At 45.2% G+C, this 14,647-nt stretch overlaps 1 protein-coding gene across 1 annotated transcript; it reads right to left on the reverse strand.

Annotated features, from left to right (window-relative positions):
• Nucleotides 1-848: 848 nt before the first annotated feature.
• Nucleotides 849-1,724, reverse strand: LOC148540638 (heat shock protein beta-11-like). Its single transcript, XM_088482575.1, has one exon. It carries the CDS (start codon nt 1,644-1,646, stop codon nt 1,059-1,061), a length of 588 nt encoding a protein of 195 aa, XP_088338701.1. The 5' UTR covers nt 1,647-1,724; the 3' UTR covers nt 849-1,058.
• Between the last annotated feature and the right edge of the window lie 12,923 nt (nt 1,725-14,647).

Raw genomic sequence — 14,647 nt, forward strand, 5'->3', positions numbered from 1 at the left:
TAGCTTCTGGCCATGAAAATCATTCACACTTTGGGTTTTAACTTCATTTAAGAACGCTAGATCTGCAGAAAGTGTGGAGCCCAGAACTCCATCAGCTTTATGTGTTAACTGCTGTTGTAAAAGATGTATACGTCTGCAAATCAATATGTTTATGGTATACAAATTACATTCCACTAACAATGATAATGGTCTAAAACTAACTTAAAAGCAATCAGTGGTTTGTATGTGGGAAAGATATGCTGGCTTCTCTAGTTCTTCAAGAGATTGAGTGCCACATCTTGTCTTGGATCTAGGCAAATTGACTTACCTGGTGTGTTTCACATGCATGATGTGATTTTTAACCCCAGCTTACTATAACTTGCTGATTGTGAATGATAATGCTATATATTTTCAAAGATGGCTTGTTAAAACAAACAAAAAAAAAAAAGCTATTGCCTGGAAAATCTAAACCGGTATTGGACAGTTTTTTAATGTAGTTCTGGACACTAGAGGCACATTGATATTGGAGTACTGTTGTTTTCAGATCCCGCTTATGTTACTACACATGTAGGACCAAATGTAAATATAAATCTATTTTTGCTGATGATAAATTAGGTTGATTTTGCAGTGTAAGGTTTAGAGATCAATAAAAATACAAACCAAATGAAACCAGAAACTATTAAATGGTGTGTGTTTGATTTTAAACCCATAATTATTAATATTACCGTATGTGCACGTTGTTATTTTAGAGTTTTGTGATAAATTTGGTATAACCTTTTAAACATTATGCATAAAGTATATATTTACCACGATATTTTTTTTTTTGAACTCCTACAAAATAAATTAATTAACCCAACTAAGACATAATATAAAATATTTAATATATTCATATTTTATTTAATAATGAAACATAAATGTAGCAAGTTTTGTTGATCAATGTGCATTGCCTTTTACACTTTCACACTGTAATGGATCTGTACAATAATTTACTTAAGATACATATATATTTAAAATAATATAAATACATTCATGGATTAAATTTCTGCTTTATGTGCAAACAAGATTTAGAACTTTATATTTTAGTTGTTCCTTGCTTCTTTGCCATTCTCTGGCTTTTGGTCTTTTGCCTGTGGAGCTGTTGTGAGCTGGATGGGCACAGTCCTCTCCTCCACTGTTGGGATGGTCTTCCAGGGGGCCTCTATTCGCAACTGACCATCAGTAATCGTGCAGCTCATGTCTTCTGCTCGTACATCCTGGGGAAGATCTGTCTCCTTTCTAAAGAGCTGACACTTGTAGTAGAAGGATCCTTTTCCATCATCATTCTTTGTTTCCTTGGCCGCTGTCACCAACACTTTCCTTCCAAGAAGTTTGACTGTCAAGTCTTTGGGAGACAAATCCTGAACTCCTAGAGATAGCACAAAACCACCTTCAATAGGCTTTATGTCGCTGGTGGTCATCATTGGCATTATTATATTCTGTTGTAGGGTCATCTCTTGCATCAACTGCTGATGAAACTGGTCTAAACGTTTCATATTGGCTTTTATCTCCTCGACTATCCTAATCATATCCTGTTCCATCCTAGAAAAGATGTCTTCTGATGCTGGCCACAGAGGCTGCAGGAAAGGCCTCAAAGGATTGGTATTTCTTTGAAAATGAAGGCACAGCATTGTCTTCTCAGTCAGATCTGCTTTCTGGAGGTAGGGTTAGTGCTGCTTCCAGTCTATTAAGGGGGTATATGTACAATTAGACTCTTTTATAGTCACTACTCAAAGTTCCAAACATGTCTAGCATGCCTAGCCCCTGGGTCACATGTCACATTATTGGTAAATATTACTCTACATAACATCATGACTCAGACGCACTTCACTCATGTCTCATGCTCTAAAATAACTTGTCTGACATAACACTGACAGGTTTAAGTTTCAGGCCTGTGCTGAACAACAATGTAGACAGATTCTTCTAGCATTTGCTCATTGTTTCTTTTATGAGTGATTATGGTATTTAAAGTCCTTAATTTGTTTATTACACTGTATAGATTATTCAGGTTCAGATATAGGGTGAAAGGAACATTTCTATGGAGAATTCTTTAATTAGCGAACCTAAAGCTTCCAGACATGGTTGAAGTACTTTAAAGATTTATTCCTGCATCATGTTGTCATTCATTGTTCCATTTTGTTAACATTCTCCACATGTATTACACCATTTCTGTTTTGCTGCAATGGCTGAAGAATTTACCTTTTGTGAGTGCTTTAGGTTAAAGTTGAACTGCCACCTACATACCTGATATGTGAAATAGCGGAGCAATATTGTAAGCTTCTCTACACAGCCATTATTCCTTAGGCTCTGAGGGCTTGATGGTGGATCTTAGGGCCTAGCACCTGGAGAACATACAGATAGACAAAAATGACCACCTCCCAACTCACCACCTATTTCCACTCAACAGTGCAGCATAATATGGTGGATCACAATGAGAGGGAGATGAGTATTAGCCTACTTCAAATATGGAGGAAGAAGGTGTGCATTTAGTGAATAAAGATGGGCTAGAAGAAGGCTGGGCATAGTTATAAATCTACATATATCCCAAATTAAAATAATTCTATAAACATGAGCTCAGCTCCATATTGTTAATGCACGCTGAGGTGTTGCTGTCCAGAACAAAGTCATTGTAGTCTGCATCCACATACATCATTAAAGATCAGGGCACACGTTTGTGTGATTTTATTGTGACCATTTAGAGGAGAGTTGTAATTTTGTGCAATGCAAATAAACTGACCAGGAGGGTAGAAGCTGCTGATAAGGGGGATAGCACAATAAAATATGAGATATGGTAAGAACTTACCCTTGTTATCTCTATTTCTACGAAGTCCATAGGGTTCCACAGGATACCTTGGGGTATATGTGATGACATCAGGCATCGGGCACCATAGAGTTAAGTTTTCAGCCTCCCAGGATGCACTAGGGTCCCCTTCCTATACCCCGCCCCCAAGCCAAGGCATCTCCGTTTTGTACCAAGCCATAGGCCGGAGGAGGAGAAGGAAGAGAGAGAAAAAAGATCTGGACACACACACAAGAATCACATTCTCACCAGAGGGAGACGGAAAAACCGGTGACCAGAGCAAAGCCCATCTGCAGCACAGGTGCGACAGGGCGGGAGTCCTGTGGAACCCTATGGACTTCGTAGAAATAGAGATAACAAGGGTAAGTTCTTACCATATCTCATATTTTCTACTTCAGGGTCCATAGGGTATCCACAGGATACCTTGGGGATGTCCCAAAGCAGTATCCTTTAAGGGTGGGGATGCTCCTGTGCTGAAAGGAGAATCCGCCGCCTGAATGAAACATCCTGAGAGGCAAAGGTGTAAAATGCGTAATACCTCACAAAGGTATGGACAGAGGACCACGTAGCCGCCTTGCAGATCTGGACTGCAGAGGCACCACGTCGAGCTGCCCACGAAGGACCCACAGACCTAGTGGAATGAGCCTTCACAGAAGGAGGAACCGGCAGGCCTTCATGAAGATAAGCTTCTGAAATCGCTATACGGATCCAGGCTGCCAAAGTTTGCTTTGAAGCAGGCCAACCCTTTTTACGGAAGCCATAGAGGACAAACAAGGCGTCCGACTTCCTAAACGAAGAAGTGCGGTCAACATAAGTCCTTAAGGCCCGCACAACATCCAAAGTGGCCTCACCCACTGAAAGTCCAGGTGAGTTAAAAGCCGGTACAAATATTTCCTCGTTAACATGAAACTGGGAAACAACTTTGGGAAGAAATTCAGGACGAGTGCGTAGCACTGCCCTGTTCCCATGAAAAATCAAGAAAGGGGGTCTACAAGAGAGAGCCCCTAAATCAGAAACACGTCTGGCCGAAGCTATGGCCAGAAGGAAAACAGTCTTAGCTGTTAGCCATTTAAGATCCACTGAGCCCAGTGGTTCAAACGGCGGTCCCTGGAGAGCCCTCAGGACCACAGCCAAGTCCCAAGGCGCCACAGGTGGAAAAGGCGGCTGAATTTGCAGAACACCTTGCATAAAGGTGCGCACATCAGGGATTGTAGCAATCCTACGATGAAACCAGACCGACAGGGCAGAAACCTGCACCTTCAAAGAAGCAAGGCGAAGCCCATGGTCTAGTCCCGCTTGTAGGAAGGCTAGCACTCTAGACAGACGAAACTCCCGCAGTGCATAACCTCTCGGTTGACACCACTGGAAGAACGAATGCCACATGCGATGGTATATTCTCGCGGAAGACTGCTTCTGAGCTCTTAGCATGGTTCACACTACAGAGCTGGAAAACCCCATGGACCTCAACATGGCCGTCTCAACAGCCACGCCGTCAAAGACAGCCGAGTCAGGTCCGGGTGAAGACAGGGACCCTGTGACAGAAGGTCCGGTCATAGCGGTAACCGCAGAGGACTGTCCACGGACAGACCCTGCAGGTCTGAGAACCAGTGCCATCTGGGCCAGGCGGGAGCTATCAACAGGAGCGTCCCTCCTTCCTGTTTGAATTTCCGGATCACTCGCGGAAGAAGGGAAACCGGAGGAAACAGATAAGCGAACTGGAACGTCCACCAGACGGACAGAGCATCCACTAGAGACGCCTTTTCGTCTTTTGTGCGAGACCCGTACACCGGCAACTTGTTGTTGTGCCGTGACGCCATGAGGTCGATCTCTGGAAGACCCCACCTGTCCACCAGTAGTTGAAACACGTCCGGGTGCAGAGACAATTCCCCCGGATATACGTCCTGGCGACTGAGAAAGTCCGCCTCCCAGTTTAGCACTCCCGGGATGAAGACTGCTGATATGGCCGGAAGATTGTGCTCCGCCCATACCAGGATTTGGGACACCTCTACGAGAGCCGCCCAACTTCGGGTTCCTCCTTGCCGATTTATGTAGGCCACGGTGGTAGCGTTGTCCGACTGGACCTGCACTGGGTGACCTTGGAGAACCCGGTGCGCCTATTGGAGAGCATTGAAAACCACTCGGAGTTCCAAGATGTTTATTGGAAGCTCTGTTTCTGCTGGAGTCCACCTGCCCTGGAACAAGTGTGGACCCGAGACTGCTCCCCAGCCCCGAAGACTGGCGTCCGTTGTTATCAGGACCCAATTCGCCACCCAGAATGGACGACCCTTGTTGAGATGGGTCGTCTGCAACCACCAGGCAAGAGACAGGCGAACCTCCGGAGTGAGCACCATCGTCTGGGACTTCAGACTCTGAGGCAGTCCATTCCATTTGGACAGGATAAGGTGCTGCAGAGGTCTGGAGTGAAACCGGGCATATTCCACCATGTCGAAAACTGACACCATGGAACCCAGTAACCTCATCGCCGAGTGTAGAGACACCCGGTGGCTCTGTAGACAACTGCGCACCCGCAACTGCAAGGCAGAGATCTTTTCCCCCGTCACAAAAATCCTTTGCTGGCCGGAGTCCAATAAGGCTCCGAGGTGCAGAATCCGCTGAGACGGGATCAGGGTGGACTTCTGCCAGTTTATTAACCAGCCGTGCCGTTGCAGTACCGCAATGGTCAGGTCCAAGTGGCGTAGAAGGAGCTCCGGAGATCTTGCCACTAAGAGAAGGTCGTCCAAGTATGGCAACATGCGGACTCCCTGCAGCTGCAGGGAAGCCGCCATGACTGCCATCACCTTGGTGAAAACACGTGGTGCTGTCGCCAGGCCAAAAGGTAACGCCCGGAACTGAAAGTGGTCGCTGCGGATTGCAAACCTGAGGAACTGCTGATGGCGCAAAAGAATAGGGACATGCAGGTAAGCATCCTGTATGTCCAATGACACCATGTAGTCCCCAGGTTCCAGCGCCAGAATGATGGACTGTAGGGTCTCCATCCGAAACTTCGGCACCCGCAAAGACTTGTTGAGAGCTTTGAGGTTGAGTATCGGACGATACGACCCATTGGGTTTCTGCACCAAAAAGAGATTGGAATAGAAACCCTGGCCCCTCTGGGAGAATGGAACAGGCACTATAACTCCAGCCTGGAGCATAGTGTGCAAGACCTTCCGCAGCTCCACGGCTTTGTCCCGGTCTGATGGCAGACCCATGGTGAAGAATCTAGACGGGGGTCTGTGCCAGAAGGAGAGGGCATACCCGTGTGAGACCACCTCGAGAACCCAAGTGACTGTCGTGGTGACCGACCAACACCGGGCGAACTGCAGCAGGCGGCCTCCCACCTTGGGATCCCCCAAAGGGAGGCCCGGACCGTCAGGCCGCAGGCTTGTCATCTGGCTTAGGGGCCGGACGTCTGGTACTCCAGGCCTGCTTCCGGGGCTTGGCCGATTTTTTGGGGCCAGCCTGTTGGGGAAAGGACTGTGCTTTAGGCCTACCCTGGGCCCTATAAGGCCGAAAGGACGACGTACCTGAACCGGAAGGAACTGCAGCAGATGGGAGACATGCCGATTTGGCTGCCGCCAGTGTGGCTACAATTTTGTCCAGGTCCGGACCAAAGAGAACTTCTCCGTTAAAAGGCAACGCTTCCAAACCCTTTTTGGAATCAGCATCCGCCTTCCAGGATCGCAACCACAATGTGTGACGAGCAGCTACAGCTGCCGAAGAAATTCGAGACGCCAGGGTACTAATATCCAAGGCCGCTTCGTTGATATAAGTGACCGAATCCCGGAGATTGCGATCAACTCCGTCTGTTCAGCCGAACAGTCGGAGTCAAAGGACGCCTCCAACGTATCCGCCCAGCGCTCCATAGCTCTGGCAACCCAGCAAATGGCCATAGCTGGCCGCGCTGCCCCCCCCCCCCGCAAGGGAATAAACGGACTTTAGGCAGATCTCCACCTTGCGGTCCGTAGCATCCTTAAGGGAGGACATGGATGGCATGGGTAAAGTGGCACTCCGGATGAGGCGTGTCACATGAGAATCCACCTGTGGAGGGGATTCCCACTTAGAAAAATAATTCTCCGCTAACTGATAAGCCACCGCCAAACGCCTCTGCAGCTGGTATCGTTTGCCAGGCTGTTTCCACGCCTCCTCTAAATGGTCCACCAACTGACCCGAAAGAGGAAAGACTGTGGCGTCACCCTTAACATCCTTAAAAAAGGTATATTTGGATTTAGACGCCGGAGGAACTTCGTCCTCAATTACCAAAGCGGTGCGGACTGCCCGAATAAGTCCAGGAATATATACCTTGGACCTAGCGTCCGCCTCCTTAATACGGAGAGGTTCCTGGTCGGAAAGATCCAGAATCTCCCCATCATCAGACGTCACTTCGTCATCCTCATAAGGAGCAGACAGAGACGCCACCGGCCTCTTATGTGGCTGCAACACAGACTCCCCTTGTAACACATCCGACAAGTGCTGTACAGAACTAGTCAGGGAATTAACCCACGCCGGCTCCTGAGAGACCGGGAGAGGGGAAATTGGGAGAGTGCGGGGTACCATCAATTGCCTCGGGAAACCCTGCATGGGTGACGACACCACTGATTGCTGGGACAATCCCCTCTGTGAGAACGCGGGCTGCGGAGCTAACTGGCCCACCAAGGTTGTAAGCGCCTGAGCGAAACAAGCCCAGGGCGGCTCCTGTACCGGTGCTGTGACCATAATTGCCTGCGCCAATAAAAAATACTGCCGGCATAAACCCTCCGCGCTACCCTCCCCCTCCGCTATAGGAACTTTACACGTAGTACACTGAAGCCGGAGAGGAAAGTCACTTTCAGACATGATGGTGGAAAGTATGTGACCCCTCTTCACCAATACTTTTTTGTATAGTGAGAGACCACCCTGCAGCACCGCACCGCAAGGGCTTTAGCAGAAAGAGCAGGGACAGTAATAAGGCTGACAGTTAGAAAGTAAAAAGTACAGGCAGCAGCGCTAGCACAGTCACATACAATGCAAAGAAAATCAATTCCTGCACTAACAGCGCTGATAAATCAACTACACAGACACAGAGTCTGGTAGGACACAGCGCTGCATACACAGACCTGACCACAGCGGAGGAGAGGTATGCGGGGGGACCCAGACCACGATGCCTCCGTCCAGACTTCCAGCAGTGTTCACCATGCGTTCTAGAAGATGGCCACCGAGGAGCATAAAGGAGGCTGGCCTGGGGGAGGAGCGCTGCCACAGGGCCAGTCGGCTTGTGCAGAGAGGGCTGTGTGCAGCGGGGGAGGCGCCGGCTGTGAGACAGGGAAGGCGCGCTCCCCTGGCATGCATTTAACCCCTGGGATGCCGCAGCGCTACCGCACTGCCGCGGTCCTGGTGTCCCAGGGGGTAGTGGAAGCGCAGGTTAGTACCTGGCTCCACGCTGCAGCCAGTCCCCAGGGAGCCCCCTGCCTGGGGACTCTGGACCATGTATCAGCGGGGACCCACCGCGGGACCCCGCTGCTTACCTGCTGTCCTCCTTAAATCCGACCATGGTCCTAAACATCTGGGGTCACCGCTAGCTGCCTCAAGAGTGGAATATTGCAGTAACACATTAAGCACCATGCAGAATAGAAACCTCTCTGAACATTCTTGGATTAAAATCATAATATAAGGAAAGGGAAGACGCAGAAATGACTGGATTCAGATTTCTACTTCAGAACAATCTTTTGAGTCTTTACTTCATTAAAGAAGCCATTCAGGAACCATAGTAATAGTTATCCGAAAATGTGAAATCATTTAGCTACTGCAGCCACTAGGAGGGTGGTATATTTTGTCGACTGTCATAATGTCGAGATGAGCATGTCTCCACGGTTGTAATGTGACGTCAGAATTCATCATGTTCACACTGATGAAATGGTAACGTAATTAGAATGTTGACAAAACGGTCCTGGTGGTCTAGTGGTGACTTACCTGGTACGGTGGCTCCAGCAAGTATGTTTCGGGTTGGCGGTGACCTCATGATTTCCGGGTCATCCTGCAGTGGTTCCAATGGTGAGTATCCCTAACCCTCCAGTCAGTGCAGAATGTTGATATTTCACATGTCGACCTGCTGCAGCTGCTGGCATGTTCAATGACTGCATCATAACTCAGCATTACGAATGGCGATATTGTAAATGTTGACATGAGGACTGAATCTCCCCCTGGGACATTATATATTATACTTATGTTAATTTGTTAAAGAAGTTTGCAAAACTGTTTTAAATTGGATCACAATTGCTTTGTACAGGTGTTACCAATAATATGTTGCTCAATGAATGTCATTATCACCACGCTCAAGTTATTTAAATCTGTTATCCAAGGGTGGAATGCTAGTCCCTGGAACTTGGTGGCACAAGATCTCCTCCAGGTGAAATGGGTACAGGAAAAGTGGACAGTGAAGCTAGGTTCAGTACACTGATAATGAGTAGATGGTTATACAGATATTTATATTGCAAAGGAACAGCAGATGCTAGGATAGCATAGTCAGGGAACCCAGATTCAGTACACAGACAGCGCTGGAAATCCCGATCGTCGCTAAGGTAAGTATAAACTAACCTAACCCCCTAACCCTCCTTAATGGTGCCTAACCCTAACCTTCACATGTGCCTAACCCTAATCCCCCCCCCCTTCCCCGCTGCCAAAACCTAAGTCCCCCGTGGGGGTGCCTAACTCTAAGTCCCCCCCGGGTGCCCTAAACCTAAAACTCCCCGCGGCTGTCCGCTCGCGTTGCCCGGCGTCCCTTTGTTCGGGATGCCGGGCGCCTGTCTCCCGGCGTTGGGGAAATGACAGGCGTCTAGATAAAGAACGCCCGGCATTTCACCCTCGCCGGGATATGACAGTCGGGAAGCCGGCTGTCGGTTTTAAGGCAGCCGATTTCCTGACTCTATACCTTCCGTGCACAGGAAATAGCCAGGCATTGCATGAATGGTCAGGACTCGTTCTATAGGGTTTTAGCAATTGGCGCCTGCTAATGATACTGCTGTGGAGGTGAGGAATCAAATACTCCAGACCTGAATCTGGAAGAGGTGGGAGCTCTGCTGACACGGCCGGGCCAAGATGGCGTACTGCAGAGTAAAATTGCAGACGTCCCAGGTTGCGTAGACGTGTCATGGCTGCGAAGACCACATTGCCACTGTTTGTGAAACACTCTTTTTTTAATTCCTCTAGGATCTTTGCAGAGAAGGGTCATAGTTTATATATTAGAAACATGTTCAATGTAATTGTTATATGAACACTTGTGATCATGCAGTGGGCACAGAGACATAACATATAAAAATAAAACTATCATAGTCTAGTGCCAAACAAGATTAAAGGTGAGGGCCTCTTATTAAACTGCTTCAGCAAGGGGTTCAATCCTCCTTAAAGAGACATACATTATGAGGTGAATGTAGTAGGTTAATAACACTACCTCTCCCCAGGAAAACATTGTAAGCATGGGCAAGAACCAAAACCTGATGATGAGAGACTTCTCTCACATTTTTCATGACATGGCAAATAACAAGGAGAGGACATTTTTAGACCTTAAGTCAAACTAACTTTGGGCTTGTTTCAGAGGTGGACACAGTGTTAATTTTGGTTGCAAGCAACCAGTGGTTTCAGGCTGAGCATGCATTCAAGTCTCACTGCGCATATGTTCTGATGGTGACCACCAGGGGATTCAGAAGGGATTTGGAAGTAGAGAGAGACGATTCAGTGGGTAATTCTGGCATCATTGTTTTATATAGCACTATTAGTTGACCTTTTCTTAAAATGGATTGAAAATTCTTTAAAATGAAATCGATTTTAAAGAAAGGTCAACTAATAATGCTGTATAGAACAATGAGGCATCATGAGTTTGCACATGAGGTACACACATTCAAGGGACAAGACCTTTTTTTTTTTTTTTTATTAAGACATACATAAATCTTATAGTCCCATAACTTTGTTATAGAAAAGACTCCAACATTGGTAGTGCTCTTTTACTTATAGGTCCACATCCATAGCAAATGGATATATGACACATCTATACTTATAATTAAGTTCTGTCTGTACAATTTTTTTGGGAGATATGTACTCCTTGTTGGGACTGTATATGAACTATGGAGACAAAAAAACAATAATTCTAAATTGAGGTTTGTCTGTTCAGTCCAGCATCATGCAAAAACAATGGGATACATTTGTATTGTGTTCTCAATATTGTGTAGCTTAGTCACCTAGAAAGAAACTGATGTATGTATTATCTCAATGTGACAGGGAAAGGAGCAATAAAGGATAAACCAAATGATTGACACTTGGTGTATGCAGTGTGCAAGCTCCATAAGCCACAAATGACTAGATGTATATAAATAAAAAGAATTTTGGGACAAATATACTTTTTAGAGACTGTTTATAAGCTATGGAGACACAATTTTTTTATAGGAATTTGCACAGGCTCAAGTCCAAAATGACTATATGTAATGTATATATTCTGTGTGTATATATTTGGACACCCAAAAGCAGACCATTTATATATGTATGTATACATAAATACATACTGTAGATATATATCAGGAAAATACAACTATATATTAAGCACTAATCATGCAGCTTATCTTGACTCATGAAGTTGCAGTATACATGTCAATCCAGTAGATGATGCACAAAGAAGCATCTTTTTGTGTTAAACCCTGAAAGAAAAACTGCAAATATTGTTTACAACAACATTTTGTGATCAATGTCTACAATATAAAATAAACATCACAAAATTAGATGCCACTACTGTCTTTGTAAAATTAGTATCGCTGAGCAATAACAGACATCTACACGAGCTATGCTGCTGGCAAACGCTAGTTACTATATAAAGATGTGTGTGCATTTATAAGGGAATGTATTAAAATTGGCTTTCACAGGAGGTGAAACATGAAAAGGAAAGTATGATATTAGATTAAATTCAGATATTCGAAAATATGCATAAAATGTCCTAAGACCATACAAAAACTACTGTTGCATCCCAATACAGAAATGATTTTTCAAAGCTGGGGTACACAGATTCTACAAGATTAGTGAAATGAATGTAGTAAATTATTGGCAAACAGGACTAAAGTGAAAACAGCAGTCATACTGCTAGATCAAAGATTCTCAAAAAAGGGTGCACAGAGACATTTAAAGCCATAGCTAATTTATTTAAAAAGTATTATGGAACGCTATATAATTCCATAAGGCACGTTGGCTCGCAAAGGAGTATGAAATTGAAGACTATGAAGTTTAGCCTTTCCACTTTGAAAATCCTGGCAGACTCGCCGGAATCTCGCCAGAGCCTGCATGTCGCAGGCTATTACATAAGCCCCTATATTTGGGTTCTGCCATTAATATGTTTAAAACAGGACCAATCTGAAAAACACATCCAAAAAAATTAAATAAAAATAGCCATTAAAAATGCAACTAGTGCAAAAACAACAGATGGATAGTTTAACATTTTTCTCAACCTTCAAGGCCAGCTTACTCCCACTATTGACAGAATGTATTTAATAAACTTCCAAAGAGTATCTCTATGCTGTTACATTGCTGAAGCTCAGGTAATGGTGTTCTCGAAACCTAATAAGATGCCAGATAGAACTAACTATAACAACAGACCCATCTCTCCCCTCTTCCTATGCTCCTGCCTGTTATTATAAAGTTGCCAAAAGGAGATTCTTGGTCCCAGCACCTGTCTATACTATGTATAGATCTACCAACCTTGATGTATCCTACTAAACAGTGGCATATTTCTCTGTTAATAAAATATGCAGTACAATATGTTATAAATATCTCTGGGGTGCCTGACTCCCTACAGCTAGAATGTACAGTCAGACTTAAAATTCCTTATGGAAAGTCATTTTAAATAGGATCGTAACAATACGCTCTCTCATTCTGCAGCAGGTGGCGTGTTTGGGACCATGATGATGTGAATCAGTAAATCCTTGTCATTACAGACAAACCCCACCCACTTTACTGGAGAGGCGTGAGTAGGCTATTACTACACTATACACACTGCCTTTAGCACTATGTTCCTCATATTATTGTTTAGCAGTCCTCCGTACAGCTAAGGGCCCCATACATCTAACGACAGATTGCCCAACTCTCCGATCGGAAATGCCTACCAGTGGCCATCGATGTTCGCCGATCCGGTGGAAGATCCGTGAAAATCTACATGTTAAGTCACTGATTTGCAAATCGCAATTTATATTTTGATTGTGATCAGAAAAATCTGTGAAATCCAGAATATTGGATTTCACCGAACCTCTGACCCGACTTCTGGGGATTGACGAATTTCGACAATCAGTAGCTGGTGCGTAGGGGCCTTTAGCAGAAGCAGTGGTGGTCTCATCTGTATGTGTGACATGATCACTTTTTTTTCCCCCATTTGGTCATTGCAGGAGATAATGTATAAAAGATAATATATAATTATATGACATTTATTATCAATACATCGGCAACTAAGCTAATTCCTGGCTTTTCATCCTAGAGTTTTTCTTCATAGTTTCCATTTAGGAAGGAGGTGGATTTATTTTCCAGTGATTTAGTAAGACAAGCATTAATGGGGGTGGCGATCTTCCCCCTCTATAATTTGTACCTCACTAAGTTGTGACAGATTACAAAAAACCACAGAGATAGAAGAAAGATGTGTCACTCATTAGTGTTCTTAAAGCCTATGTTTAACTGCAGTGACTAATCTATAACCAGCTAGCACAGGCTGACTATAGCTCTGATTAGTGAGCAGAGAGCTGTGTTAACCTTTCAGTGAGCTCCCCAGCTTTTAACCCAATCATTACATACATAGAGGAAAAAGTGCAATAGAACACAAAAGAGCCTCACTCAGCTGTTTCCTGCATCAATAGGCTAAAGGCACGTATCCACTACACGATAAATTGGACAATTTGAAGGATAACTATATCGTTATCGTTCATTGTCCACAATATCGTGCAGTGGATATGCAATCAACGACCAAGGGCGCGCTACAGCGGGTCGTTGAGGATATCTTTTGTCGTCCTTTCTTGCAGGACAAATTGCCCAATGTCGTTAATGATACTGGGCATATGAATGATCAACTATGAACAATCTGAAACGCTTTAACCACTCCCTGGATAGTCCCCATCCTCCATTTTGTATCCTTCCCTGCGGAGCCCTGCTTACAATTGTGAAAGCAGCAAGTGTGGGGACGGCGCAGCTACCTGAAAGTAAAAGGTAAGTACAGAAACCACTGTCCACCAATGTTTAGCGGGGGGGCTTTCTATGTCACAACACTGGCCACCAGTACAGGACCATTAAAGTACATGACTCCACATGATCTATATAATCATCAATCCATGCCCCTGCACAAAGTCCAATGTATCTTGCTCTGGTGCCCTTTGTTGTCCTGAGGAAAGGAACTAGATCCCCGAAACATTGACCTAACATACACCCGATTTTTGGGGTACACCACTGTTATTAGTCTCCGAGTGCCACCTCTCGTTTCGTGTGTGTATATGTATATAATGTGACACAGCTGGGATAGGGGTTCCTCTCTGGGGGTAGATGGACTCCCTCTTTACACACAGCAGCCGTAGAAACAGGAGACAGGTCTGGGAATCTTGTAGAAACTGGTCAGTGCCAGTCTTTATTGTGCCACACACAAAAATATAAACAAAAGCATAAACATAAGTCCTAGCCCGGCTGGGCACTAACTACACAGCAGATTCCCTTGCTAAACAGTGGTAGGGCCTATTGCCCTCACCATCAACAAAACACGTGCACAGTACTTACAGGGTTTTAACCAAGTGTCTCTGAACAGGCTAGACTGCCAGCTCCCACAGGTATGAGACACTCAGCCACAAACAAACC

This window comes from Taudactylus pleione, unplaced genomic scaffold (assembly GCF_031769625.1).
Source record: "Taudactylus pleione unplaced genomic scaffold, aTauple2 ptg000018l, whole genome shotgun sequence".
In the NCBI taxonomy this organism is placed as follows: Eukaryota; Metazoa; Chordata; class Amphibia; order Anura; family Myobatrachidae; genus Taudactylus; species Taudactylus pleione.

What these genes read in the sequence shown, in the direction of transcription:
- LOC148540638 (XM_088482575.1), bottom strand. Translation starts at nt 1,646, where the DNA reads ATGCTGTGCCTTCATTTTCAAAGAAATACCAATCCTTTGAGGCCTTTC.